General features: G+C 39.6%; 1 protein-coding gene across 1 annotated transcript; it reads right to left on the bottom strand.

The window, feature by feature from the left end:
* Nucleotides 1-693: 693 nt before the first annotated feature.
* TMEM35A (transmembrane protein 35A) lies at nt 694-14,069 on the bottom strand. Its single transcript, XM_037060187.1, has 2 exons — nt 13,804-14,069; nt 694-2,081 (listed from the first exon to the last, which is right to left on the bottom strand). Exons 1-2 carry the CDS (start codon nt 13,921-13,923, stop codon nt 1,677-1,679), a joined length of 525 nt encoding a protein of 174 aa, XP_036916082.1. The 5' UTR covers nt 13,924-14,069; the 3' UTR covers nt 694-1,676.
* Between the last annotated feature and the right edge of the window lie 12,229 nt (nt 14,070-26,298).

The raw sequence follows: 26,298 nt of genomic DNA, 5'->3' as shown, positions 1-26,298 counted from the left end.
GAAATTTTCTCTGAACTAATTCTTCTACCTTCCCTTGGCATCACTTAATGAAGCAGAATTCCCCAAAACTGGAAATTGTATTGGGATACTAATTCAATAGCTTTCTATCAATATTTTATGTGCTGACATCACAGAGGTGTGGAGGAACTTAAATGAGATTGGAAAGTTGGTAGCCTCATTAGTATAAGTAATTATACTCTTTCTTCTCCCTCATCCAGTTGGAGAGAGAGGGAGAGAAAAAGAGACCGAATCCCTTGATATGACTCTTGCTTTCCAGACTTCCATTATTTGTCCCAACAGTTTCCTCCAAATTTCAATTTTTATTTTAAAAGAATGAGAGATATAAGACACGTGTATCAATCAATGAGAACAATGACAGTGAAGAAATACAATAATTTTACTACACACACACACACACACACAACACCCCCATCCTTTTCCCATCCCTGGCACAATAACATTAAATCCATCAAAGCACATCTAACAAGGAGAAACACCAGTAAGTAATAAAGAAAGCAAATTTTCACACTGCTGGATCCAATTAACCCATATCAAATGTCTTTCCCCCGGCTAAACTCCACCCACCGGAATGATAAAGAAGTGTAGAGGAGACAACTTTGAGGGGTAACTTATATCTGTGCTTACACTGGCAAACTCAAGCGAAGATTCAACAGGAGTAGTAAATCTATTTGCCAGGGAAACACTGGGTATAGCTCTTTGATCAAATTTCAGATGATTTAAGAGAACAGTTTGAGATTCAGACTTCTATCAGGAATAATCACTGCTCCCTCAAACACAACACTGGAGAAGCTGCCAAATCCTGGGTAGTTGCTGAGAATGGTGGAAATGAGGCAGCTTTTGGCTTAAGAAAAAACAAACAAACAAAAAACCCTCCAAGTTTATTGCTTCAGTTTCAAACTGTGGGTAAAGGAGTTTTGTAGGTTGGAGATGGACAAAAGCAAGGTGAAATTTCCAGTTTCATCACCTAAAGAATTAGATTATCTACTGACTGCATATATTCCTATTTTAATTAAACTCAGTATGGAGTATTTAAAATTTAAACAACTGTTGAAAGTAGAGGCTAATTAATTTTACACATAACTCACTACCTCAAATTGAAGGAAATTTTTCTTAAAGTGGTAGGTTCAAGTTTTCAGCTTGATCTATTGAGGGGATTCCCCCATCCCATGGGAATTCATAATTTGTTTTATATCAAAAGTAGGATTCTCCTTACAGGAGGTTAATTTTATTGTCTTCACTAGACTCAAATCTATAAAGGGGATGATACCTATGCAGGATTAGTTCAAGGTCAGAGCCTTCTCCTCCACTCGTGCATGCACACACACAGTAAATATATTTTCCCACACATACTATCTCATAGTCACATGCTCCCTGGAGTCCATCTCACAAAAGCACTTCAATAGTTAGCCATATACATGTACATGCAGCAAGATGTGAGAATTGCCCAAGAGTGATTAAAGGTGGCATATATATGTCTATGTGGGGAGGTCATTTTAGGGTATAGGTGTACACAAGCCAACAGGGCCATGAACTTGTAGATTATATTTTTCCCTTTCTCCTAAGATAAATAAATCAAATGAAAAACACACGCTGACATCTTCCTGGGTGTCATGGAGGCAACTGCCTGGAAGGTTCACTTTTTCACTTCCAATTTCCTATGACAACTTCATTTTTCCCTGTGGGGCCTTCTCATATAAAGAGGGCTGCTCCTCAGCTTTCCCTGCATTTCCCACGCTTCCAAGGGGTGAGGGCTTCTTCTCAGAAGAGCGGTCTTCAGGCTTGCGGGCAATCAGCAGGCGGCAGGTGAGCAGGATTCCAAATACCAGGGCATGGGCATAACGTTTGAGAGGATCACCGACTAGCTGGTGGAAGAAGAGCACAACCAACACCAGCAAGAGCAGGAAGAAGTTGGCCACATCTTTGGGACGTCCAGGCACAAGGGTCATGACAATGCCACAGGCCACCTCAAGAGCACCAATGCTTTTACGGAGGAGAATGGAATTGATCCCCATTTTCTTCAGCAGAGGAAGGGCTCGGACATAGGTCTTGTAAGCACGTTTCTGGAGTAGAATACCATAAGGAAATCGCTGCATTAACTATGATGTTAACATTAGAATGCAGAAAACACCATTCCCTTCACACACCAGCCAAGGGTGTCCCATTTTTACTGTTCCCCTAAATAAAAGCCTTGTAATTAAGATAAAGAAAAAAGCAAGTAATCTGCTGAGATCCCTGTGATTTAAACCATAGTAACAGCATGGAAGCTAAGAGCATTTGACTTCATAGTTTAAAACTTTTCTGATTATAAATCATGAACCACATTAAGAAATTAAAAGAAAATTCACCAGGCCCATAAAATGGGTACAGATTAACCATGTCCATATTTTCTAGTGCCTACCTTGCCCAAACCCAGATGCATATGAATATCAGGAAAAATGAAACAAGGCAAGACACAGTATGGTAAAGCCTCACTAATTTGGGCTTCCCTAATTTGGAATCTGTGATAATTCAGAAACTTCGGCTGAGCTGGACTTTATATTTTTGGAATTTGTAAAAAAAAAATAAGAGTGTGTCCTAAGCAAGAATAAAATTAAAAATGTATGTAAATGTTAGCCCCTCATGTATCTTTAAAATATAGTAACACAGAAGTCATTCTCATGGTCATTGAGATAAATCCCCAGGCCTTTACAAGCTACTATTTTGATTTGCCTGGTTCAAGTTCATTAATTTTAATTCAACAAATATTTATTGAAGACCTACAATAGATTATTTGATGGAGATACACAGATGATTAAGACTGGGTCAAGAAGCTCTTGGTCTAGTTTGGGGAAACAGATACATAAACAGCACTATAGAGCATCATTATTAGTGCTGTATAATAGAAGTCTGTACAATATATAATTGTAGCCCAAAGGGAGACATCATAGGACAGAAGAAGGAGTCACTGGATATATTACAAAGTAATAGAATTATATGGATCTTAGAGTGATAGATAATCATATATTTCACTATTCAGAATGGCCTGATCCTTATTTTGGAGTAAATTGATGAGATTTTATTAAGTGTCTTATTAGGTTGCCCCACTGCTTTGCTTTTATTAAGAATCCATTAGTCCATTCAATATTTATTGTCTCCTTATGCTAGGCACTGGACTAGGTACTCTGAATACAGGTATCGAGTATTCAAAGACCCTGCCTTCCTGAAACTTAAGTTCATAAGGGGAAAAATAGTTATGCAAATACATAAGTGCAACAAAGTATTATGAGTGCTGAATAAAATTATGTTAGTGGGTACAGTGGAGGTGCACCAGAGGAAATGGTCAAGTCTTCCTAGATGGAGACTGAGAAAAGCTAGAGTAGAATCTTAAAAGAAGAGTAGGTGTTTGCAAGACTGATAAGGGAAGGTTGTTATAGGCACAGGAAGCTAGGTGAGCTAAGACCTTTAAAAACAAATTAGATTGGTTTGTTGTAAATACTGCCCCAGTTCAGCACAGGTTGGGGTAGAGAGGGGAGACATGAGACAGGGTAGATGGATATGAATCAGATCACATATGTTATCTTGTGGAGGTGGACTTTATCCTATAATCCAGGAGGAGTAACATAATTTGCTTTTAAGGAAACTCCCTCTGGGAAAAATGTGAAGGATGGGAGCAAGGAAACCAGATGAGAGACCTGGACTAGAGTAATAACAGTAAGAATAGAGGGAAGGGAACAAAGTCAAGGATACTTTGGATGCAAATTTAACATAATTTGATGTCTTATTGGATGTGAACATTGAGGGAAAGAGAAGTCAAGAAAGATTATCTGGTCTCTGGCTTGGGTGCCTGAATAGAAGTTTGGGAGTACACATAGAGGAACCGGTTGTGGGGGGCAGGGGGCAGAAGGGAGTGAGGAATTCAATTTGGGTTTTTCTGTATTGAAGACAACAAACTGGAGTTATTTGGTAGGCAGTAAGTAAGTGAGGTCTGGGATAAAAATATAGAATTGATAGTCATTTGGCATGCCAAGGTAGAATGTATACAGTGGAAAAATGTGTGACAGACATTTAAGAAATGAGGAGAGGAAGAGTGTCCACAAAGTAGAAGGGAGTGTAGTCAGAAAAGTATAAGGAAAACTAGCAGAGACAGGGGCATGGGGACCAAGAGAGGTTTTAGGAAGAGATTAGTCAAATAAATATCCAGAAGTCGAATTGTTACATCATATGGAAGTTCCATTTTTAATTTTTTAGCAATTTCCATACTGTTTTCCATAGTGACTGAACCTATTTACAATCCTACCAACAGTGCACAAGGGTTCCTTTTCTTCACATCCTCACCAACAAAATTAAAACACTAGTCTGAAAAGATATATGCATCCCTATGTTCATTTACAACAGCCAAGATATGGAAGCAACCTATGTGTCCATTGATATATCAGTGGATAAAGATGATTCTCATCCCACCTCAGCAATATAAAAGAATGAAATCGTGCCACTTGAGACAACATGGATGGACCTAGAGGGTATTATACTAAATGAAACAAGAGCAAGACAAATACCATGTGATTTCACTTACATGTAGGACAGAAACAGACTCATAAATATGGAGAACAAACTGAGGGCTGCCAGAGGGAGGTGGTGGGAGGATAAATGAAAAAGGTGAAGAGGAATAAGAGGTACAAAATTCCAGTTAAAAAAATAAGTAAACCATGGGAATATAGTGTATAGAACAGGGAATATAATCAATAATATTGTTTATAGCTTTGTACAGTAAGAGACGGTTACTAGACTTATTGTGATGATCACATTGTAAGGTATATAAATGTAGAATCACTGTGTTGTGCACCTGAAACTAATGTAATAGTGTATGCCAACTAAATTTTAGTAATTAAAAAAAAAAGAAAAAAAGAAGAGTCGGATGTGCCAAATGCAAGACAAATACTATGAGAATTGGGCAGAAAGTCAAACTGACCTCTCAGTGGCATCTGGCACTTAGAATAGTTTCACATTTTCTAGTTTTGGAACAAATGTTAAGTCATTTCTCTCACTTCTGGACAAATGAATGTACCCTTATTTCATGGATTAATTAACATGGGTGGCACAAGATAATCCTCTGTGAGGACTGGTAAAAGACTGATGGGTTAGCCCCAGCCAGCGTGGTTCAAATGGTTGAAGCGTCATCCAGTAACTGAAAGGCTGTGTGTTTATTTCCTGGTCAGGGCACATACCTAGGTTTCGGGTTCAATCTGGTATTCATCCCCAGTCCGGGCATGTGCAATTCCCAGTCCAGACGCATGTGGGAGACAACCAATCGATGCTTCTCTCTGTCATCGATGGTTTTCTCTATCCCTTCCTCTCTCCCTTTCTCTCTAAAAGCAATGAAAAAAGACGGTTTAGCCCTAGTCAGGTGGCTCAGTTGGTTGGAGCATCTTCCCATACACCAGGAAAGGTTGATGATTCTATCCCTCGTGAGGGCTCATGCCTAAGTTGTGGATTGGATCCCTGAACAGAGCGCCTACAAGAGGCAACTGATTGATGTTTCTCACATCGTTTCTCTCTGTCCACCTCTCTCCCTTCCTATCTCTCTAAAATAAATAAACATATCCTCCAGTGAAGATTAAAAAAAAAGAAAGAAAGACTGATAGTTTAGTGAAACAAGTGTGGGTTTGGATTCAAAGAGACCTGGGTTCAAATCCCATCTCTGCCACTTTCTAGTTGAGTGTCCATAGGCAAATTAGGTGACCTCTCTGAGCTTCATTTTGCTTAGCAGGGCTGTGACTAAGGTGACGTAAGTGAAGCTATTTGCCTTGCATACAAAATTTAAGACAGTACCAAAAATACTGATTGATAAAGATATAATATCCATGACAAACAATGTCGAATTTTTAAGTAAAGACAGGATCCAACTCTGCACTTGCCCAACACTGCCTCACTCACCTCTTCCTAATTACATTCCTGTCAGATCCTGTCTTTATTTAAAATCACCTTACCCCAGTCCCTATCCTGTTCCTGAGCATGTAAGGAAATACAAAATGTTATTCATTCTTCCTTCCTCTTTCCATTTTAGTTTAAATCAGGGATTTTCAGAGAGAAATTAGGAAAGAGGATGACCAGTAGGCAGAGTAAAACCCTGGGCTGAACTGAGCCAGACCGACATGGGTGGAGCAGAGCAGAGCTGAGGGTTAGGTCACTTGGTGGTGGAGAGAAGCCTGCCCATTTTCCATCACTGTTAATCTAGATGCCACTTGCCCACTCTCTCCGCCTCTGCATTCTGGTGACAGTAACAAGGGGACATTAGGGAAAGAAATCTAGACTCAAGGGGTTTACTTAACACTTTTAAGTAAGGACCATACTCACTAGTAACACAAAGCTTCCCAAGGAGCGATTCCTAAATCCTAGGTGTAAGTTTCTGACATGATGAACACAGGAGGGAAGAAGAATTTCTTACTGTCATTTTAGAACCAAGCCTTCCAGATGCTGGCTGAATGGCTTTTGGAAAGTGCTCCTTTTTTGGTTAGGGCTAACCACTCATTATTCAAGAATAGATTATGATCTATACTGTCATGAAATCTATAGCCTGGGACCAAATTCTGGGCCTTTAAATTGAATTCCTATAACCCTAGTGAACTTTTTCTCTCTATTTGGTGCTACTGGGTATTACTTTTTCAGTTGTTTAAACTGCAGCTTATGGATATTCTTATGCAGCTAGCTGTTTCTTCTTTCCTCCTTTTCTCAAGAAGAAACTGCATGTGGATAAGTCATGTCATGAAATGTTTAATTCGAAGCTAAGTAGGTACAGATAGCATCTATTCTCCAGGACTCCAGGCTCCAGACAGGGAATTCTGAATTTGTTAGAGATAGAACTAAGTTTAGATGGAGTCTTGACATCATAGGAAGCCCTTTATTCTTGCTCCTGTAGGGTAGGATAGAGACATCAAAGGATTGCCAGTTTCATCAATGTTTAGTCTGGGCCACCTCAGTTCTAACAATGGAAGGGCCACAGATCTTGAGTCTATGGTAACTAGATCTTTCATTGTTCTGATAAGAATAAAGAGAGTTAAATGAGTGACTTTCCCAAAAAGCTCTTGCAATTCACTTCCTTAGGTCTGTTGCTTTTCCATTGCAATGACCCAGACCCTGTAATTATAATTTCCTTCAGAGGAAGGAAGCAGGAAAGAGAATGTTTCAAGTCCCTTAATCAAAGGCAATTATCCAGCAACATCCTTGACTGGGATTCTTAAGATAAGCTAAATTCCAATCGTCCTTTTGTCCCTAAATTGCTTGGAGGAAATTACTATGTATTTTATTACCTCAGTTTCCCCTTTTGTAAATTAAATAAGCATTTTGGAGATTTAGTGAAAGAATCATAGCATCATAGATTCAATCAAGGTCCACAGGCACACATTTTATCATTAATAAAATACACAATTAGAAATCCATATATTTGCAAGCCACAGTAATTATTTTAATGATAATAGAGTTGAATCAGGCAGGTCCATTCTTGTGGTAGGAGGAGATATGTTTCACACATGAATCAAGAGCATATGGAGTCTTTCTGTAGTCATACAATTTTTTGTCATTTATTATTTTAAATTTTTTAAAAGCCCTGGCTGGTGTAGCTCAGTGGATTGAGTGCGGGCCTGCCAACAACATGATCGTGGTTCAATTCCCAGTCAGGGCACATGCCTGGGTTGCAGGCCAGTTCCCAGCAGGGGACCCACGAGAGGCAACCACACATTGATATTTCTCACCTTCTCTCCTTCCCTTTCCCTCTAAAGATAAATGAATAAAATCTTTTAAAAAATAAAAAAATTAACAATTTTATTTATTTATTTTTAGAGAGACAAGAAGAGAGGAAGAGAGAGAGAGGGATAGAAACATTGATATGTGAGAGATACATGGATCAGTCACCTCTTGCATGCCCCTAACTGGGGACCTGGCCCACAACCCAGGCACATGCCCTGACTGGGAGTTAAACCATTGACCTTTCAGTTTGTAGGTAGGTGTTCAATCCCCTGACCCACACCGGCCAGGGCTTGTCATTTATTCTTCACAACGCCCCAGGGTCCATGATCTCATATTAATGACATTAAACTTGAACAGCTCAGAACTGTCTAATAATATTTATCTTTGATAATAATTAATAATAGATCCAAACCAGATACCAGGATAAAATGGGAATGGGGGCAAGTGGTTTGGTCCACTTTAATTCACTTATGCCAGTTAAGTAAAAGTAATAATAATTTGGCTGGTATACTGCATCATCCCATTTATAAAATGGTCAAAAGCAGGTAAAACTAATTTATGCTGTCAGAAGTCAGGATACAAATTACCCTTGGGGAAGTGGTAACTGGAAGAGGCCATAAGAGGGATTTCTGAGGTGCTGATTATGTTCTGTTTCTTAATATGGGTACTGGTTACACAGGAGTATTCTGAAAATTCCTTGCACTGTACACTTAATGTGTACATTTCAGTATGTATGTTATACTTCAATAAATTTTACAGGGAAAAAACTATATGAAAGCAGAAGAGGGTACTGCTAAAAATTTCATACATATAATTAAATACTCATCAAATCTCATGTACAACACAAAAGAGTGAACCTAGTGTAGACTAGGGAGTTTAGTTAATAATAATGTATCAATATTGGCTCATCAATTGTAACAAGTGTACCACACTAATGCAAGATATTAATAATAGGGGGAAGGCGGGTATATGGCAACTCTGTACTTTCTGCTCAATTTTTCTATAACCTATAACTGCTCTCCCCAAAATAAACTTCATTAATTTAAAAAAATTCAGCCATAAAGCCTACATAAGTGCTGCAATATTTACTGACTCAAGTATGATTTCCCTGAATCTCTGTTGGAGAACAAGCCACATGTGACTCAGGGATCCTTTGTTTTTGTTTTTAATCCTCACCTAAGGATATGTTTACTGATTTGAAGGAGTGGGGCGGGGAGAGAGAGAAACATTGATGTGAGAAACATTGATCAGTTGGATCAGTTGCATCCCATATGCACAGAGGATAGAACCCACAACCTGAGTATGTGCGCTGACCAGGAATCAAACTCGCAATCTTTGTGCAGGATGACACTTCAACCAACTGAACCACACAGCTAGAGCAAGCTCATGTCTTAAATGCAATAAAAAGCTATCACATGTTTAAGTGCCAAATATGTATATGAATGGTAAATGCTTTTAAAGCACTATATAAAATATATTATATATAATATGTGATATATAACCATTGTCATATAATGCTCACCTAAAGAGGAAGCTTGAAATCTGGTCCTACTAACAAAGGTGGACATCACCCTGATTGCATTATAGGGCAAAAAGAGTCTGACTTCTACTGTCAGTCAAAAATCATTCTGAAACAAGCACAGTTCTTGACCACTAAGGGGCTATACGCTCCCTGGCATAAGCACCAATGTAGTTTAGCTTAGGATGGCTAGCTGTGTGAAATAAGCAGTCAGTTTACATCTCAGGGTCACCTTCCTCTTTGAGGGAATAAATGTACTATGAAGCCTCAGAAAGCAGTATAAGCATCAGTGAATTACTATCATATTACCTATTTGGAAAACAATTAGTGGCAGTGATTGGAGGCATAAAATATTACCTACAGACATTAAATAAACTGCCCAAACATATCTGGAGTGTTTCCCCAGGGTTACACAAACAAGAGGGCACTTTAACTATAGCTAAGCATATCAATCAAATCAACAAACCCTCCCTGTGAGGGGATGCAAAGAAGCAGAGACTTGCTCTGTCTTTCTGAAGGCCAAAAATCCCTTGGCTTCATTGTGGCAGGATTTTTGGTGTTTTCTTACTATTCTATGTGTGGCCCCTTGTGCTTATAGGATGGAACGTCTCCTAGAAAGAGCTTAATACTAAATGTACAGCAAGTGAACCATTCATATTTTTCTTAACACTGCACAGGAAACTGCTTAGCAGCAGTTGTAAGAGCTCTCTCCCAATTTCAAGTGAATTAATGAAGGCATTTATTTAGTTGAGGAAGTGGTTGGTCTTGTTGAATTCACATGGAATTTAGAATATTCTAATGACAACTTGCTAAATCTGGAGGAGATATGGCACAACACACACAAAATGGGCTATTCAAGAGAGGTGCCTGCAAATTCTTCATGGGATCCAATGTGCATTACCCAGCAGCAAGTGTGGAGTTGTCAATATTAGCTGATTGCATCGTCTGTTCATCAGGACAAATGAAAATAACATCTTGCTCTTCTAAATGCCTGATTTTAATCCTTTAAACTAGTCTAGATGCCTGATTTCAATCCCTCAACTTAGTCAGGAATCCACTACATAAAATACAATTTATTATCACTACCATGTCACTCAACATTTTTTGAACAGCTAACCAGATGCTTCCACATGTAATGTCAGTTAATATGTACAACAAACTTCTGAGGTAGGTATTATTATCCTCATTTTACAGATGAGGAAACCGAGACACTGAGAATGTCAGGATTTGAACCCAAACCTGTATGACTCAATTTCCAATAATTTCTCTTGGCTTCCCCAGTGGAGAGAGACAGGAAAGAAATTCATAGTTGCTTCTCTGTTTGATTTTTAATAGTGATTATTCAGAGAGGTGATAACACCTAAGCATAGCACTAATGGCTTTAGAACAAGAAAAAAAAGTTGGCAGAAATGGAAAGAATCTGAATTTGAAAAATTGGTTTCAAAGTAAAATGAAACCCCAAGGTATGGATTGGGGCAGTTGAATTGATACAAAAAAGAAGAGAGAATATGCCAGATATGTTTAAAAATCAGTTTTTCCCTGGCTGGTGTGGCTCAGTGGGTTGAGTGCTGGCCTGCGAATGAAAGGGTCTCTCATTCAATTCCCAGTCAGGGCACATGCTTGGGTTGTGGGCTAGGTCCCCAGTGAGAGGGCATGTGTGAGGCAGCCACATATTGATGTTTCTCTCCCTCTCTTTCTCCCTCCCTTTCCCTCTCTCTAAAAATAAATAAATAAAATATTTTAAAAATTTCAGTTGTAAGTCCTGACATCCAAAAAGCTGTAACCATTTAATGTCTTTTCTGAGAGTGCTGGGTCACAGACTTGGTTTCTAATCTCTGCTCCAACAACAGCCTACCTATGATCTTGGATCAGTTAACAATCTGTAAAATAAGAATAAATAATAAAATGCATCTACCTCACAGAAATGTTTTAAAGAATAATATTTCAACAACATTTGAGATCTTATAAGAAAAGCCCTGCAGTTCAATACAAGACTAACTCCATCAGTGCAGAGGAATCATTCCTAAATGGAAAACAGAAAATCCCAGATAATATGTCAGCTGATCTAGGGTTGGGATCCTGAGGGGCTGTAGCTCCCTTCTAGGAATCCAGAAATAGCTTCTAGACTATAATTGAGAGTCAACCAGAGAATTCTGAAGGGTGATGACCAGCCAAAATAGTGCTACAATGACTCATTCATTTATCCATCCATTCAATAAATATAAATTGAATACCTTCTTTGGACTAGAACTGAAAAACTTAATTTTACCTATTTACTATGGGTTCAAGAATAAAGCTGGGCCAGCCTGAGCACTATTCAGTGGGCCCTATCCCAGATAGCCATCTCCAGCCTGAGGCCTAGTGCTCAATGCAGGAGGGGACCCTAGAAAAGGGTAATCTAAAAATCCCCCTCAAGCTTCATACTACTGTGAAATCTACTTCCCAGCTAAATATAATTCTTCCATTTCCTCCAGATGGCCCTGAGCACAGAAGCATGGAATTGTGAATACACACACACAAAGGTTCTATACTGCTATACTAGATTATACCTACTTGAATGTGTTCCTTTGTATGATATGAAGTCTTCATATATGTTTATTCTGCCTTTTATTCAACTGAAGTAGACAGTTCCACTCCCTAGGAAGAAACCTACTGTAAACCCATTTGTGGTTGGTCTTCTTTGTGAGCTCCTGCCAAGCTGGTAGAAGCTTCCCAGTGACTCCATGTTAGTTGGAGCCTACACTGCGCTTGAAGTGAAGCTTGGGGGTGCTGTAAATCAGCTGAGCAGGGTCTGGGAGACAGGGAGTATACTGAGGAAGGGTACTGTGTCCCCAAGAAAAAAGAAAGCTTAAAAATACCTAAGGTGCATACACACAAATATATAAATATGTGAAAAGTAAAGTAAGACCATATTCATCTATTTATAATCTAATACCACACACTACTACTGCCAAGACAAAATGTAGTGGCATTTTCCCTTCGACCTAGTCCCTCTGCCTTTGGTGGCTTCTGCTACCTGCCCCCCCCACCCCCGCCCCCCACACACACATACACAATACAGGCTACCTTGGATACTCATTTTGACCTGATTTCAATTTCATCTGGTCAAACATGTTGGGAGGAGGAGAAAGGAGAAAAAAAACACATTAGAATTTGCCACTAGGACTAGACCTAGGCCCTTGAATAGCAGCCCACCTTCTCCCACCCCAGGGTGATCCTGCAGTGAGGGAGACATGGAAAGCACCACCTGGAACCCTGAGATAGAAGCCAGACCTGCCAACTAACATTTTCTGAGCATTTATAATTTGCCAGTCTCCAGTCATTTGCAGCTCACGTTGAGGGGCCTTGGAAGGCTCTGCAGTGGGCTTCAGGATTGCTGTGTATTCCTATCAATCTGTGCAGCTATTCCTCTTTGCCACAGCCCTAAAGAGGAATTCCTCATGCCTCTTTTCTCTCTCCCTTCCTGTTCCTCCCCTAAGCTCCTTTCCTTCTTGATCTTGAGAGCCCAGTAATGGGCTCCCTCTTATTACTGGCATTCTGGCACAAAAACAAACAAAAAAAACACACTGAGAAGCAGGTTCCCTTCAGCTGGAATGGGAAAATAAAGAGGCAAAGTGATGGAATGGAAAGAGGCTAGAGTGCTGGAAACATCACCTGCCATCTCCTCATACTCCACAGCAAAGGAACAAGTCCTCTTCGCACCCAACTGGGAAGAACAGCCCAGCCCCCAGGTTTCAGAGGAGATGTTTTGACCAGTCACCTTCTGTAATTCTAACTCTGTGAGAGGGCCTGGCCCTGGGCAACCACAGGAGGCAAGGTGGGAATTATGGGCTATTACTAGAGAGAAAAGGGAGGCTTTGCAGATTGTGCAGATTAGCACACAAAACAAATCAAAGTAAAACATCCAGCTCTCCCCCTGAGAGAAGAGGAGGAAGCAAGCTCTTGGTGACCTTATTTGGGCCAAGACTGCTTTATCTCAAGGATAAAGACACACACGCAGGCTGCTAAGGGAATACCATCAGCTCTCCACCTGCGATGAGGAGTACATTTTCCTTCCCCTAAAAACTGTTCATTTTAGTAGCCCATTCTCCCGCAGCCCTTTCCCTTCTTCCCCTTTGTTCTTCCTGATGACAAATAAACTCTCCAGCTTGCTAAACATTTAGCTCCAAGGGAAGGAATCAAATTTGCAGACTGGTTGTCCCAACTTTGGTTATGCTGAAAGAAGGGAAGGGTTACTGCCACTGACAGGTATTACGCAGGTCTCAGCCTTCTGCATTACTTGCGGGTGTGGGGTACTCGCTGGGCAACCCCTCCCCCAACTGGCATTCAGTGGCTCCAGAACAGTTGCTCAGCATGGCCCACAAATGAAATCGCTGTTGTCCAGCTGCTCCTTCCGAGCCGCAAAGTTGTTGAGGAGACTGAAGGGTCCAGGTGGGGGTGGGGGTCAAGGAGATGGGACCGTGGCCTCCGAAGGAAAGAAGGGGAGAGGTATTCGCTATCCCTTGGGGGTGCGCTCCTCATCACCCGTTTGCTTCACTTACCATTTCATTGTAGGCATCCTTGCTGAGCCTTGGGGTCAACTTGATAGTCCCCATAAAAACAAAGAAGAGTCCCAGCGCCACTGAGAGGGCCACGACAGTTACGGTTCTGGGGGACGCCATGGAGTCACCAAGGTGGGTCCCAAATAATCCTCTGCTTTGCCCACCCTGTGTGTCTGTCTAAGGCTAGCAGTTAACACAGAAAGCTAGAGGGAAGCTGCGGAAGCAGCAGGCAACTAGAATGACAAAGGGAGAGGAGGGAGCTTGAAAGACAAATTGAAAGATTGAGATTCTACCTCTCCCACTGTAACAATCGCTGGGTCCTAATGCCCTACGCTCGCTCCTCACGGGCCAAAATCACAGTCTTCAAAGTTAGAAGAATCCCTTAACTGAGATGGAAACTTCACGTTTTAAATGGGGAAAAGGTAGGTTAGGTTTGGAGCTCACTCCTTGAGCTACCTCTGAATTGAGGATTAGGGAAGACCTCATTTCTACCACTTCCCATCAGGCTCATTTTTCATCTATGTAATCCTCTAATTATCAGTCCTTTTTTTAACTTCTCTCATGTTCTTCTTTTTCTTTCCCTTTATCAAATAGTTAGTCCTCAGAATTGCCCAGTAGTTTAACTGCAGTGTTTTAAGCTTGGCATTTATGACCCTCAGTTTATCTTCCAATAGCTCTTATTGCCACATGCCACCCCTTCATGTCCTATCTACTCGTGGCCCCATACAAACCTGAGCTATCCCACCTCCACTACATACCTTTCCCTACTCCACCACTCTTCACTAACATTCAATCTTTTCTTCAATATCACCTCCTTCATAAACCCTTACCTGATCCATTCCCAGCTGGATTTGATTTCTTCTTCTTCTGATTTCCTGAAATAATAACCAATATTTATTGACTGTTTACTAAATGCTAGACACTTCCCTTTACTTGTATAACAGAGTTACTTTTACAGCAACACCGTGAGCAAGGTATGAGCTCCCATTTCATTCATGGAACACTGAAGGACAGGGAAGTTAAATAAGTAACTTACCCAAGAGTTTACACTAATAAATGGAAAGCCAGAATTCAAACCGAAGTAATTATTTCCAGAGCCTGGGATCTTAACCACCTTTTTGTATAACAATTTACATCATTAGTATGGCACTTAACTGATACTGCTTAGCATTGTAATTATATGTACATGCCCACACACCTTTTTTGAAAAGCAGCGTTCATTAAGGAGAAGAGAACAGTCTGGAGTCAGACTCAGAAGGGTTAGGATTTAAATCCCCACTCTGCCATTAAATCTGTGAACTTGGATAAGTCACTTAACTTATCTGAGCCTCCATTTCCACATTTATAAAATATGGGTGAAAATTCTGCCTCAAAGATTTGTTGTAAGAATTCCATGTTAGTCAATTGCCTACCAAGTGTCTAATGTTTGATTCCTCAATGGATGTAGTTCACTTCTTCCTTCTTCTGGCTTCCAAATCCAGTCTGTAATTAGTTTGGATTATAAGCATTTAAAAGGTAGGAAATACACACACACACACACACACATTCTCATAGTACCTAGAGCAACACCTTTTGTGCACCAGATCTTAAATCTTTGTTGGGAAAAACTGATGATTTTAAATGCAAATATCACTGGGAGTGGTAATACTTTAAGACTAGCAATCATATATATCGTATGGTGGGAGAATTTCAGACCCTTTTCTGATTATAATTCAGCCTATAACATATACAATGTGCATACAAAGAATTAGAAACTGTAGGAATACACAAATAAATGAGTTATAGACCCTGTTCCCAATGTGCTTGTTGTGTAGAAGAAAGTAAGGTGTATTAGAGAGGAGGGAATTTTTTTACATTCAGGAAAGACTGGAAAGAATAAACCAAAATGCAATTTTTAAAAATAATTTGTCTTCTGAATGTCCTGCATTGACTGTTGCAGTAAAGTGAGCACTTAGAGAAGTCCAGCCCTGGCTGGCATAGCTCAGTGGATTGAGCACGGGCCTGCACACCACATGATCGTGGTTTGATTCCCAGTCAGGGAACATGCCTGGGTTGCAGGCCAGTTCCCAGCAGGGGACACACGAAAGGCAACCATACATTGATATTTCTCTTCCGCTCTCCTTCTCTTCCCCTCTAAAGATAAATAAATAAAATCTTTAAAAAAAAGAGAGAAGTCCATTTATGTAGTCCAGCAACTGATCTATACACACACACACACACACACACACACACACACACACACAGAGTACATACTCTTCCCTTTCAAATTATATGATAATGGGAATAATACTACCCATTATAAAAGGTATATAATACTGAGTAATAAATAGTAGAAGGAAAAATAACTCTTGATCCCAACATGGAGTAAGATAAACATTGTTAATATTTTGGTCAATGTTTTAATTTACCTTTTTCTTAAGTATCTCTGTAAGTACAAAATAGATATAAATAATTTTTTCAAAATTTGACCTACTATAGAGTCAGTTTTATACCATTTTTCACGTATTAGTATGTTGCCATATCATTAGACCGTGTTTAAAAACAAAATCTTTTAAAATGATTACATAATACATCAGCATCATTTTCATGTAATATAATTAATTTAACTGCTCTCTTCTTGTTAAATATTGGTGTTTCTATGATTCTTCCTTGTGCAAGGGAAGATGTGATGCATATTCTTGTATATAATAATTTTTCTGAATTCCTGAATTTTTCCTTAGGATAATTTCTAGAAGTAAAATGGATCCAAATTACAAACTTCTTATTTCATATATATGAAATATATATTAAGAGCTAACATTTACTTATTACTAAGAAGATGCCAGAAAGTATGCTCAGTGACTTGCATATATTGTCAGTTTACTACTGTTAATTCTTGCCATTTATGCATAAGGAAATGGAGAAAGGACTGAAGCAGTTCCCTGAATTCAGATCAGGGCTGTCACCTTTTGGGGTATTCAACCTAAACCTGTGTTGTTGTTCAGTATTCTGCTGCTGTTCCTTTAGTTCATTTAAGACAGAGGTGTCAAACTCATTTTCACCAGAGGCCACATCAGCCTCGCAGTTGCCTTCAAAGGGCCGAAATAATTTTAGGACTGTATAACTGTAACTACTCCTTAACTGTTAAAGAGTTGAAATTATGTTGCTGCCCCCTTTGTCGAATATTAATTGCCTGTAGAGACTGGGTTTATTTCTGGGCTCTCCATTCTGTACCATTGGTCTATACGCCTGTTTTTATGCCAGTACCAGGCTGTTTTGATCACAGAGAGCTTGTAATACAGTTTTGTATCGTGTATTGCGATCCGTCCTACTTTGTTCTTTCTCAAAATTGCAGCTGCTATTCGGGATTGTGTATGGTTCCACATACATTTTTAAATCTTTTTTTATTATTTTTTATTTTATTTTTATTTTTATTTTTAATTCTTGTTCAAGTACAGTTTTCTGTCTTACATTTCCAGCCCTACCCCACAGTGCTCCCCACCTCCCTCCCATCTCCGCCCCCCACCTTAGTTATTGTCCATGTGTCCTTTATACTTGTTCATGTGAGTCCATCCCCTATTCTCCTGTGGTTCTCTCCCCTCTCCCCTCTGGACCCTGTCAGCCTGTTCCGTAATTGAGTGTCGTTGGTCATATTTTGCTTGCTTGTTTGTTTTGTTGTTTAGATTCCTATTAACGGTGATATCATATGGTATTTGTCTTTCACTGCCTGGCTTATTTTGCTCAGCATAATGCTTTTCAGTTCCATCCATGATGTTGCAAAGCGTAGGAGCTCCTTCTTCCTTTCTGTTGCATATAATTCCATTGTGTAAATGTACCATAGCATTTTGATCCAGTCATGTACCTATGGGCATCTAGGTTGCTTCCAACTCTTGGCTATCATAAATTGTGCTGCTATGAACATCGGGATGCATAGGTTCCATATAAATTTTTGAAGTGTTTGTTCTATGTCTGTGAAATATGCCATTGGTACTTTAATAGGTATTGCATCGAATCTGTCAATTGCTTTGGGTAGTATGGACATTTAGATGATATTGATTCTTCCAACCCATGAACACAGTATATGTTTCCATTTGTTTGTGTGTTCCTTGATTTCTTTCTTCAGCTTTGAGTAGTTTTCTGCATGCAGGTCTTTTACCTCCTTGGTTAGGTTTATTACTGGGTATTTTATTTTCTTTTTGCTATATCAAAGAAATTTTTGTCTTGACTTCTGCTTCTGCTGTTTCATTGTTGGTATACAAAAATGCCTTTGATTTCTTAGTTCATTGTTGGTGGGATTGCAGACTGGTACAACCACTATGGGAAACAGTATGGAATTTTCCATGAAAACTAAAAATGGATCTGCCTTTTGGCCGAACAATTCCAATGCTAGGATTATATCCTCAGAACCCTGAAACACCAATCCAAAAGAACCTATGCACACCAAATGTTCATAGCAGCACAATTTACAATAGCCAAGACTTGGAAGCAACCGAGGTACACATCGGTAAATGAATGGATCCAAAAACTATGGCACATTTTCACAATGCAATTCTATGCAGCAGAAAGAAAGAAGGAGCTCCTACCCTTTGCAACAGCATGGATAGAACTGGAAAGCATGCTGAGTGAAATAAGCCAGGTGGTGAAAGACAAATACCATTTGATCTCACCTTTAACAGGAACCTAAACAACAAAACAAACAAGCAAGCCAAATATAAACAAATAGACACTGAAATAGAGAACAGGCTGACAATGACCAGAGGGGAGAGGGGAGGGAATTTCAGGGGAAAAGGGGAAGGATTTACAGGAACTAGTATAAAGGACACATGGACAAAAACTAAGAAGGGTGGAAATGGGAGGGAGGTGGGGAGCATGGTGGGGGTGGGCTGGGATGGGAGTAAAATACAGAAAACTGTACTTGAACAACAATTGAATAAATAAATTTTTTAAAAAAGGAATTGAAAGTACATTTGGCCCTTTGAAGGCAACCATGAGGCTGATGTGGACCCCAGCAAAAATGGGGATATGAATATTTAAGAGGCCCTTTTTAAAATTTTTAAATTTTTATTAATTTGAGAGAGAGAGAGAGAGAAAGGAACATCAATTGGTTGTTACACTTATTTGTGCATTCATTGGTTGATTCTCATATGTACCCTGACTGGGAACTGAACCTACAACCTTGGTGTATCAGTATAATGCTCTAACTGAGCTATGTGGCCAGGGTGTAAAAAATTCTTAATACATATTACTTAAATGCTTTTCAGAAAGGAAATTTACACTCCCATCAGCAGTATAGAAGTGTGTGTGTGCTTCACCATATCAGATCTGCATTGAGAATTTCAATTTTTCACCTTCACTAATTTCATTCATTTAAAAATTTGTATTTCATGGAATATTTGTGTGTTAAAACATTGTTATACATTTATTAGTTATATATATATATATATACATATATACATATATATATATATCTTCCATTTATTTTGAGTATTGGTATTTTAAATTATTTCATAAGAACTCTTTATATCATACTGACATCAGTCATGTTTTAAATTTTTGTCCCAGTTTTTGTTTGCCACTAAATTTGATGGAGTCAACTCTAGCAATACTTTTATGATTTTTCCATATTTTATGCTTAGAAAGTTTTTCCCATTCTCAAGATCAAACATTTGCCTACATTTTCTTAAAGCTATCTTGTGTGATTTTTTTTACATTTAATACTGATGACTAATTCAGTCCTCATTTGTTCATGATGCTTCCTTTATTGTATATCAGGTTCTTATCTTTTTACTAGGTCAGTCTCAAGGCTTTCTTTTCTGTCCTGCTGATCTCTTTGTTGATTCTTATGACAGCACTATAATGTTTTAGATATTATAACTTATGTATATATTTTAATGCCTTATAAGCCAAGTCTCCCATCATTATTCTTCTTTTTCAAAAATTATTTTCTATTCTCCCATATTTATTCTTTTAGGTCAACTTTAAAATAACTTTATCAAGGTAAAATAACTTTGACTTTTGACTGGATTGAATTAAACATATAATTAATTTTTAAAAGTTGATCTCTTTTTTCCTTTATTTATTTATTTACTTTATTATCATTTTGTTAGTTTTATTTTTGATTGTTGTTCAAGTACAGTTGTCTCCATTTCCCCCTTGAACTCTCCCCCACCCCAGCATCCCCAGCTCCTACGTTCAATCCTACCTCCTTTGGCTTTTTCCATGTGTCCTTCATACATGTTCCATCCAGAAATATGGCATCAATTTCCATTTACTCAAATCCCAGTTGCTGAGAGATATACAGATATACTTGGGTTTTTTGTTTGTTTGTTTGTATAGCTTATTCACTTTTTAAAGTTATTCCTAGGGATTTTATGCTATTTTCTCTTCATCATGAATGGAATTTTTTTCTCTGTTTGTATTATATCTCTTACTGGTTGTTTTTGGCTTACAAAAAATTATTGATTGGTATTCAGCCACTTTGCTGAACTCTTTTCTGAACTCTCTTGTTAAATCTATGATTCAATTGATTCCCTTGGGTGTTCTCTGGATAGACAACTGAATCAGCTGCAAATAATGATGATTTTTGTCTCCCTTCCAGGAGTTATACCACACTTCTTCTTTCACAGCTTACTGTGTTAGCTACAGGCCAGCTTCTAACATTTCCCTGGCCTAGGGAAAGAATACAAATTGTTGCCCACTTACCACACTGTCAAGGAACCATGAATTGGAACACAAAGAGAAGCAGTGCCAAAGCTTGTTACTATTGGGAAATAATCATTGTTATGGGAGAGTCTATCACTATTGAGAGAGGAAGAACTTGACAAATCAATCTGTCTTTTTCTCTTACTAAACACTTCTGCTTAAGTTCTCCCTGCATGTCAAAGCGGCGTCTAACATCAGCAGCAGTATAACTGACAAACTTTCATGTCACTTGGATGTATTTGCCTTTTGTTTCAAGTACATGGGGCAAGAGATGTGAAATATTGCCCTTATAGTTGAATGATGTTAATCATGACATGATAGGTTTAGGGTTATGTGTTGTGTACTGGATCCTGAGTGATGCAAGTGCCCACGTGTCATTTAATGAATTAATTTTTGCGTAATTGCAATACCATGGATCATCTAAAGCAGGAGTGTCCAGCCTGAGACCTGTGGGCCTTATGTGGCCCAGGACAGCTATGAATGTGGCCCAACACAAGATTGTAAATTTACTTAAAACATTACTTAGTTTTATTACTTAGAAATGTACATTTTCTATATAGTGATCACAAACTTGGGACCTGCTCAATGATTTTAAAAGATTATTGAAAGAGCCGCTGCATAGTTAGGATTACGTGATGCGTTTTTTGCTTGTCTGTGGTGGTGGATATCATGAAAATTATGTATGGACCTTTTTCCTGCTCATCAGTTTTTATTGGTGTTTGTGTATTTAATGTGTGCCCAGGACAACTCTTCTTCCAATGTGGCCCAGAGGTGCCAAAAAGTTGGATGCCCCTGCTCTAAAGAATGAGTCCCTTAAGCCCTGAACAGAAGCCCTGCTTACCTAGTTGTTAAGAATAATATTCTTTACCCAGAACACTACTAAGCACTTGTAAATGGAAGCAACCTAGTATTGTCTTTGACTGTAGTAAAAGAGCAATTTCACCCAATAAAGTTCCCTACCTCAAGTGAGTGATAGAGCAGGCAGTCATTTTCCCACTCCCTCCCTCACCTGTCTGTTTTTCTACTTGTCCTTGTCACTCCTTATCTGTTCTGATTCCTTCACGCAAATATTTCCCCCTACTCATCTCAAGAGCTCAAGATTCTACCTGGGTAAAGGTGAACCCTTGTGCTTTAGGATCATCAGGGTTCACCCCTGGATCCTGCAGCTCCTTGCATCCAACCTATCACTGAGTGGGGTGTGCTTGTGTGAGGGGGGTAAGGGGTGGTGTAGACTCTTGTGCTATTGATGGTTTTGTTTGTAGCCACCAGACTCAGGCTGTAATGGGGTATGGCACAGAGATCCTCTGAAATATTCCCCACAAACCTTGATTGGGGGAAGGACAAGTGGATGATATGGTTTAAGATACTTTGCCTAACAATGATAAATTGATAGCTTTGCTCCCACCCTAGGCAAAAGATGTACATGACTTTCAGAAAGTATAGTGATGTGACATAGCCAGGGGAGGCTGATGTCCCTGTGTCATGGGGAACTCTTGCCCTGAAAAAAGATGGCAGCTGCAAGAAGATGAAAGATACAGGGGGACTGGCAAAAGTAGCACATCATAGGAGGTGCTGGATATGAGGTCACACAAGAAATTCTTGGCTGAGCATTTAAAATTAGGGCACTCTGAAAGAGAAGGGGATTCCACCATGTGGCCTGGTGTAGGAAGAGCAGCAGGCATGTGGTCTGTAGTGAAGTAGTAGAAGCTACGTAAGAGGAAAGGGTGTAAGGAGAGAGCCAATGGAGCTGTGGGTGGGGGGCAGCCTAACCAAGCATAGATTTGTGGGAGATGCTTGGAGTTGAACTGAATTGAACTGTGACCAGGAATGCAGACTTCTGCTTCTCTGAAGGACTCATGAAGAAGCCGCTCTCTTAGGATGTGTGCCTCCCTGGATTCCACCATGACCCAGTGTAACATGGCACATGTTTCCCTGAACCACAGCATGGAGGCTGAGAACAGCACACCTCAGATCCTGAAGAGTAGAGCTTTTGCAAGAGGATGGTGACTCTGAAACACACAAGAGCACCTTCCAGAGAGGATGGAGATCTGTTTGTGCATCCAGCTTAAAAGCAGATAAGGATATGGGGAACTTCTGGGCATGGTTTTGGCTTTAGCCTGTGGGGAGGAAGGGAAATGCTGGATCTAGTTGGAGAACAGGGCTCTAAGCAGTAGTACTCTCAGCACCCCTCCACCCGACCTGAGGTTGGAATCCTGTAAATAAAAACATGTTTCCTTCAACACTAATTATTGGATCATGCATCAAGACTCCACGTGGACAACCCTTGATCTGGTTGATTACAAGACCACATGCTGGGACTAGAAGGTGGGGCTCCTGTATAGGGTAGATATATACATAGCTGCTTATGTTCTGTAAGAATAAAAGGGAATCCCATTCCACAAGCAGGTGGGGATGGTAATGAGTGCCTTGTCTTTTCTCCAGCAGCTTCCTTTCATTTTCTCTCTGCATCTCCCTCACCCGGAGTTTCTACATTTCCCATGGATCATTTTATCATTACATTAGTAAATTATGCTTATAGATGTGAACCTTATCTGTTTTGAAAAACACTGACCAGGGTGCAATGAATATGAGTCTCATGTGTCTTATCTTTGGCTGCTAACAGAGACTCACCATGAGATTGCAAATTTTATCTTTATTTGGCTCTCGAGGTGAAATAGAATACTAGATTTTTAAACTTGACTTAAAACTTAACTGAGATCTAATAACTGGTCCCTACAAAGAAGTGGTCCTCTTTAATGTCTATTAGGGCCTGAGAATTTCTGTTTGATACATTTCTTTCCTTACATCCTTCCTACCACTTGGATGTTTGTACCTTTTTGCTTCAAGTGTCAAGTTCTCTGGGTGGTTTCTGCACTAGGAATCATGAACTCACATGCCTACAAAGGGTGAAGAGTTAATATAAATGTGTGAACCTGTAAGACATTAGGCAACAGGTATGAAGGTTTTTTGGATTGTTACCCCTGAATACTCTAGAAATTCTAGGGTAACAGCTAGTGAGGCCATCAGTTACAGTGCAGACCATCTTGGATTATTTGGTAGTTCTCAAAATATGTCCTGAAAACACCAAGTGGTCTATTATTTCCTTGAGTTACCTTGTGGGCTGGTCTCTTGGAGTATTAATGTTACTTTATTTTTGGTTTGCTTATACTTGGTGTCTTATCCAAATAAAAATCATTTTCCCCATTTGTTATGGCAGATGTTTGCAAGGTAGATGTTCTGCAGAGTCATTTGCCTTGTCACAGTGGTCCTAACTGAAAGATTGTGAGATCCACAGCAGATTTGGTACAATGCCCAGACCTCCCATAGGGTCACAGCCTCATGAATGGCTCTGTAGGTTGAAATGTGATGCCTTAATTTTGTCAGTATCTACCATGTAGCAAGTGATGACTCCGTGCTGGACATTGTAGAATTATAGTGCATTATATACACCACTCAATTGAATCCTCAAGATGGCCCTATGAAACAAGTCCAGTGGGTTCTATTATTATGCCTATTTTACAGATGGGAAAATTGAGAATTTGAGAGGTTAGGCTATTTGCCCAAGGTCATTTTCTCATGAATGGCAGAGCTAGAAATGAAGTGTGCACAACAGCAGAGCCTATTTTAGGACCATTATTGATTCTTAACCTTGTCTGACATTAGAATTACTGCAAATTTGTTTTTAATGCATATAAGCAAGGCCCATCTGCAGAGATTCTGATTTAATTGGTCTGGAGTAGGGTCCCCAGTACATGTATTTTTGAAAAGCTTTCCAAGAGATTCTACTGTGCAGCCACACTAATGAGCACTGCACTCTGCTTTGTTGCCTCAAAACCTACTCTATCTCAGGGAAGTACAAGGCACGTGGTGGAAAATGCATGAAATGTGAAAAGAGAAACAAGGTTATGGTGGGATGGGTGTTATGTTCAATGTATGCCTCTCTCTGTCTCCTGAAGGCAACATACAGCTTAAACAACAATCCCTAAAAAGAGTTTGCTCAGTAATGGCTTTTTCCTCAGCTTCACAATTAGTGCTAATCAAGACACTACATGGCATCAGGCTGAATGTGTCAGTTATATCATAACCCCAACTGATAAGTAGCTAAACTCAGTGAACACTGCTCTTCAACTTTAGCTTTTTGAGTTGTTTCCAAAAGAAAACCAAGATGATACTATACATGCATCAGCTCTTTGTAGCTGTCGGGACTAAGTTGGAATCTGAGCTTAACCCAGATGTATCCAGCTCTTTCTACATATATTATGTTTCGTGAGCACTCCTTATGTGCTGTGTTCTTTTCCATGGTGTGTTTCTAGCCAATTGTCTGGCTTTCCTGGAGAGGCAGGAAAAGTAACTGAAACTGACACCTCAGAACTTACCTGGTGTGTTGCAACTGATCAAGGCCAAGCAGATCCGATCTTGCCTCAGAGATGGAAGAAAATGCACGGAGCCATAGGGATGCTTGACATGCCTTTATTCATGGGTGGGCGAGCCATGCATGCTGCAAACTGAGTGTCTAACTAGTGGGAAGCCCCTACTTATTTACGTACTAGAGGGGAACAAAGCCAGAAAACTGCCAGAACATTACATAATGTAATTCTGCAAATGCAAGTCCACTTCATGTTATGGGAACAGTTTATCAGACTCAGTCTCAAGGCTATGAGAACACTACTTTTCAGGCCCCTCCAAGACTATGGGAACACTGCTCCCCTTAGTTAACCAGACACCTGGGCAAAGGAAGCCAGACTGCCTCCACTTACCCTACCCCCAGGATGCCTGATTACTGAGCCATGAGGAGAGAGCAACCCTTGGGTGCTTCATTATAACTGTAATCTCTCTTGCCTGTGACTAAAGGCCACAGACTATAGAGTGAAGGTCCTTCACTCCAGCAACATCAGCATCACCTGGGAACTTGTTACAAATGCAAATTCTCAGGCCCTGGCCCAGAACCAGATGAATCAGAAAGTTTGGAGATGGGAGCCAGAAATTTGCTGTGACAAGCCCTCCAGGGAATTTTGACATGCAGTTATATTTGAGAACTGCTGGTTAAAAATTAAAAGATTAAAAGTGGAGACACAGGCATCAGACAGCTGAATTCAAGTTCTAGTTCTACCAGTTACTATGTGACCTTGGGCAAGCTATTGATTCCTAAGTCTCAGTTACCTCATCTGTAAAATACAGTTACTGATGTTCTTATCTGTAAAAGGTACTTACATGGGATAGCACACATGGAGCACTGAGCTCAATGCAAAGAACAGAGAGTAAGGATTTGATAAATGTTTAATCTGTATTTATTATAAGGGCTGTCTGGATAATCACTTTCATTTCCAATGTAATTGAATTTATTTAGAAAATATTCTATTTACAAGATCAGAAACCAAATAGTACATCTTAAACAACTCAATGGCTATAGAGCAGAAAGTATTTCACCTACCAGTTCCTTCGCAGAATTGTTGAACATAAGGGGGGACACCTTGAAAACAATGTAGTCCTACCACTCCACTGAACCTAATAATGGCTCTTAAAATATACAAGTGCATAGTATAAGGTAAGAAAGCAGAGAAGAGTGGCTGAGGATGGAGATTTGGAGAGGACTGAAATTATAGCCTCTTGGTAGTTCTAGAATTTGTGCCCTTGATGCTGAATCCAGGAATGAAGCTGAAGTTCATGCACTGATGGCATTTTGGTGTGGAGCAGAACATGGGATAGGTGCCCCATGTTATTTCTCTATATATAGCTCTGAAGGATGAGCAGCCATAATTGGAATGCTATTGACACTGAGTTGCAAATTTCAACGTTATAAAAAGCAAAGTGTTG

This window comes from Sturnira hondurensis, unplaced genomic scaffold, assembly GCF_014824575.4.
Source record: "Sturnira hondurensis isolate 20B ecotype Veracruz unplaced genomic scaffold, ASM1482457v3 Scaffold0011472, whole genome shotgun sequence".
Classification (NCBI taxonomy): domain Eukaryota; kingdom Metazoa; phylum Chordata; class Mammalia; order Chiroptera; family Phyllostomidae; genus Sturnira; species Sturnira hondurensis.
The sequence above is the reverse complement of the archived record's forward strand: the minus strand, read 5'-3'. Positions and strand labels throughout refer to the sequence as shown.

What these genes read in the sequence shown, in the direction of transcription:
- TMEM35A (XM_037060187.1), bottom strand. Translation starts at nt 13,923, where the DNA reads ATGGCGTCCCCCAGAACCGTAACTGTCGTGGCCCTCTCAGTGGCGCTG. An exon ending in AGGATGCCTACAATGAAATG is followed by an intron (nt 2,082 to 13,803) that starts GTAAGTGAAGCA and finishes ATTCTACTCCAG; the next exon opens with AAACGTGCTTACAAGACCTA.